Source organism: Puntigrus tetrazona, chromosome 19, assembly GCF_018831695.1.
Source record: "Puntigrus tetrazona isolate hp1 chromosome 19, ASM1883169v1, whole genome shotgun sequence".
NCBI lineage: Eukaryota > Metazoa > Chordata > Actinopteri > Cypriniformes > Cyprinidae > Puntigrus > Puntigrus tetrazona.
In genome coordinates this window covers 9223695-9225251 of record NC_056717.1, presented here as the reverse complement: position 1 = coordinate 9225251, position 1557 = coordinate 9223695, and the positions used below count along the sequence as shown (strand labels likewise).

The window sequence follows — 1557 nt, the reverse complement described above, 5'->3', positions numbered from 1 at the left end:
TTTTTTTTTTTTTTTTTTTTAGTTACTGCAATAGTTTTTTTTGTAAACATTTGAAAGCATTCTGATGTTCCCTTTCCATCGTTACCATCAAGTGACTTCAGCTGTTCGGTTTATGCATTGTTTACCCCAATTTGATAAAAAAAAAAAAAAGTTATATTTACCCGTTGGCCAAGTGTAGACTTGTATGATGATACAGCTCTATAGAAATCTGTGTGATCAGTTATATAAACTGTGTGTGCCTGGCCTGCTTTTTCACATATTAAAAGACAATGAGTAAAAAAAATAAATAAAATAAACTCCCTTCGCTGTATCTCTCGAAATCCTTCGGCGGTAATAAAAACTCCACAACGATTCCTTCTGAAATGTGTATTTGTTAGTTTAAATAAATATTCTATTCCACTTAAAAACTCTATATTAAACATCTCACGGGCACATTCAACTTCAAAAGCCTAAAACTGACTGAATAACTGACTGAATTCTGGAAGAGTTCATACTTCGGGGTCAAAGGTCAGCTGCCTGCATCTTCTTACCTTGAGGACGCTACGATCCTTTCCGAGTTTAGCCTTTCCAGCAAGGGCTTGCTTTTAATACTAGGTTTACACGGGTTTAGTCTTCTGTAGATAAATCGTCCTCCTCCTCCTCGCGAGCTGGTTGGTTAGCCAGAGCAAAAGACTCGAAGACGAACGCCCGGCAGATGGGACAGTGCTGGAAGTGGCACACGCAGCCGTCGCACACACACGCGTGTCTGCACGGCAGCAGCACTCTGTTGATCGGTGCGTTCTGACACACCACGCAGTCCCTGCCTTGGCTATCCGGCCACTCCCCTTCTGAATCAGACTCCTCCCCCTTCTCGCCCGGCCTTTCCGGCTGTGGCTCCGCCGCTTGTGCGCTAGTCGAAGGCTCTGCGGTTCCACACAAGTTGCTGTTGTCTGCTGACATGAAGAGAGGCTGCGGAAAAAGAACAGACGAGGCACTTAAATCACCGTTATATAATTAACCACCATCCCGTTTTGCTTTAGGGACGCTAGGTGATGAAGGTTAAGCGTGATCAAAGCGAGCATGCGAAAACTGATCCCAGAACACCAAAGAAATACCTTCAGATCGTACAGATTCCCTTGTGCCGTGAGGAGATACTGAAACAGGATCCTCGCTGAGAGTCTGTATTTGTCGTCAGGAACGTGGAGGACCGTCACGCTGGCCACCTCGAAAGACAACAGAATAATGGATTTCATCTTCGTCTGATTAAGCAAATGATGAAGAAAAGACTCTGCTGCTTACAATGTTGTAGCTTTCTCTGGTTTCTGGATGGGCTAGCGTGAGCACAGCCACCAAGGGGTATCGATCCCGGGGGAGCAAGCCCAAATCTGCTACCCCGAGATCTCTGGGCATCTGGGTGAAGTATTCTTCTTTTTCTTCTTTATGTATACTAATGCTGAGTTAAGGATAAAGCATAAAATTGTGTTCCGTCATAATAAAAAAAAAATTTTTGTCACGTGAGTGTGTTTTATCACTGTATATTTATGTAGTCATATAGACATAATTTATTATAATATTATT

At 43.0% G+C, this 1557-nt stretch overlaps 3 protein-coding genes across 3 annotated transcripts in view; 2 read left to right on the top strand and 1 right to left on the bottom strand.

Annotated features, from left to right (window-relative positions):
• LOC122323381 (cell growth regulator with RING finger domain protein 1-like) lies at positions 1–1485 on the bottom strand. Its single transcript, XM_043217185.1, has 3 exons — positions 1279–1485; positions 1095–1202; positions 1–948 (listed from the first exon to the last, which is right to left on the bottom strand). Exons 1-3 carry the CDS (start codon positions 1387–1389, stop codon positions 607–609), a joined length of 561 nt encoding a protein of 186 aa, XP_043073120.1. The 5' UTR covers positions 1390–1485; the 3' UTR covers positions 1–606.
• The window catches only part of LOC122323377 (hippocalcin-like protein 1), a 313600-nt gene that overhangs the window by 209264 nt on the left and 102779 nt on the right, over positions 1–1557 (top strand). The gene's annotated exons all lie outside the window — the stretch shown is intronic.
• The window catches only part of LOC122323857 (peroxisome biogenesis factor 1-like), a 3172-nt gene continuing 3044 nt past the window's right edge, over positions 1430–1557 (top strand). Inside the window, exon 1 of the mRNA XM_043217966.1 lies at positions 1430–1436. Coding sequence (XP_043073901.1) covers positions 1430–1436 — 7 coding nt within the window. The remainder of the gene's footprint in view (positions 1437–1557) is intronic.

Coding starts and splice junctions, on each gene's coding strand:
- LOC122323381 (XM_043217185.1), bottom strand. CDS start 1,389: ATGCCCAGAGATCTCGGGGTAGCAGATTTGGGCTTGCTCCCCCGGGAT. Junction 1,203..1,278: donor CCAGAGAAAGCTACAACATT/GTAAGCAGCAGA, acceptor TTGTCTTTCGAG/GTGGCCAGCGTGACGGTCCT. Junction 949..1,094: donor GGAATCTGTACGATCTGAAG/GTATTTCTTTGG, acceptor CTTTTTCCGCAG/CCTCTCTTCATGTCAGCAGA.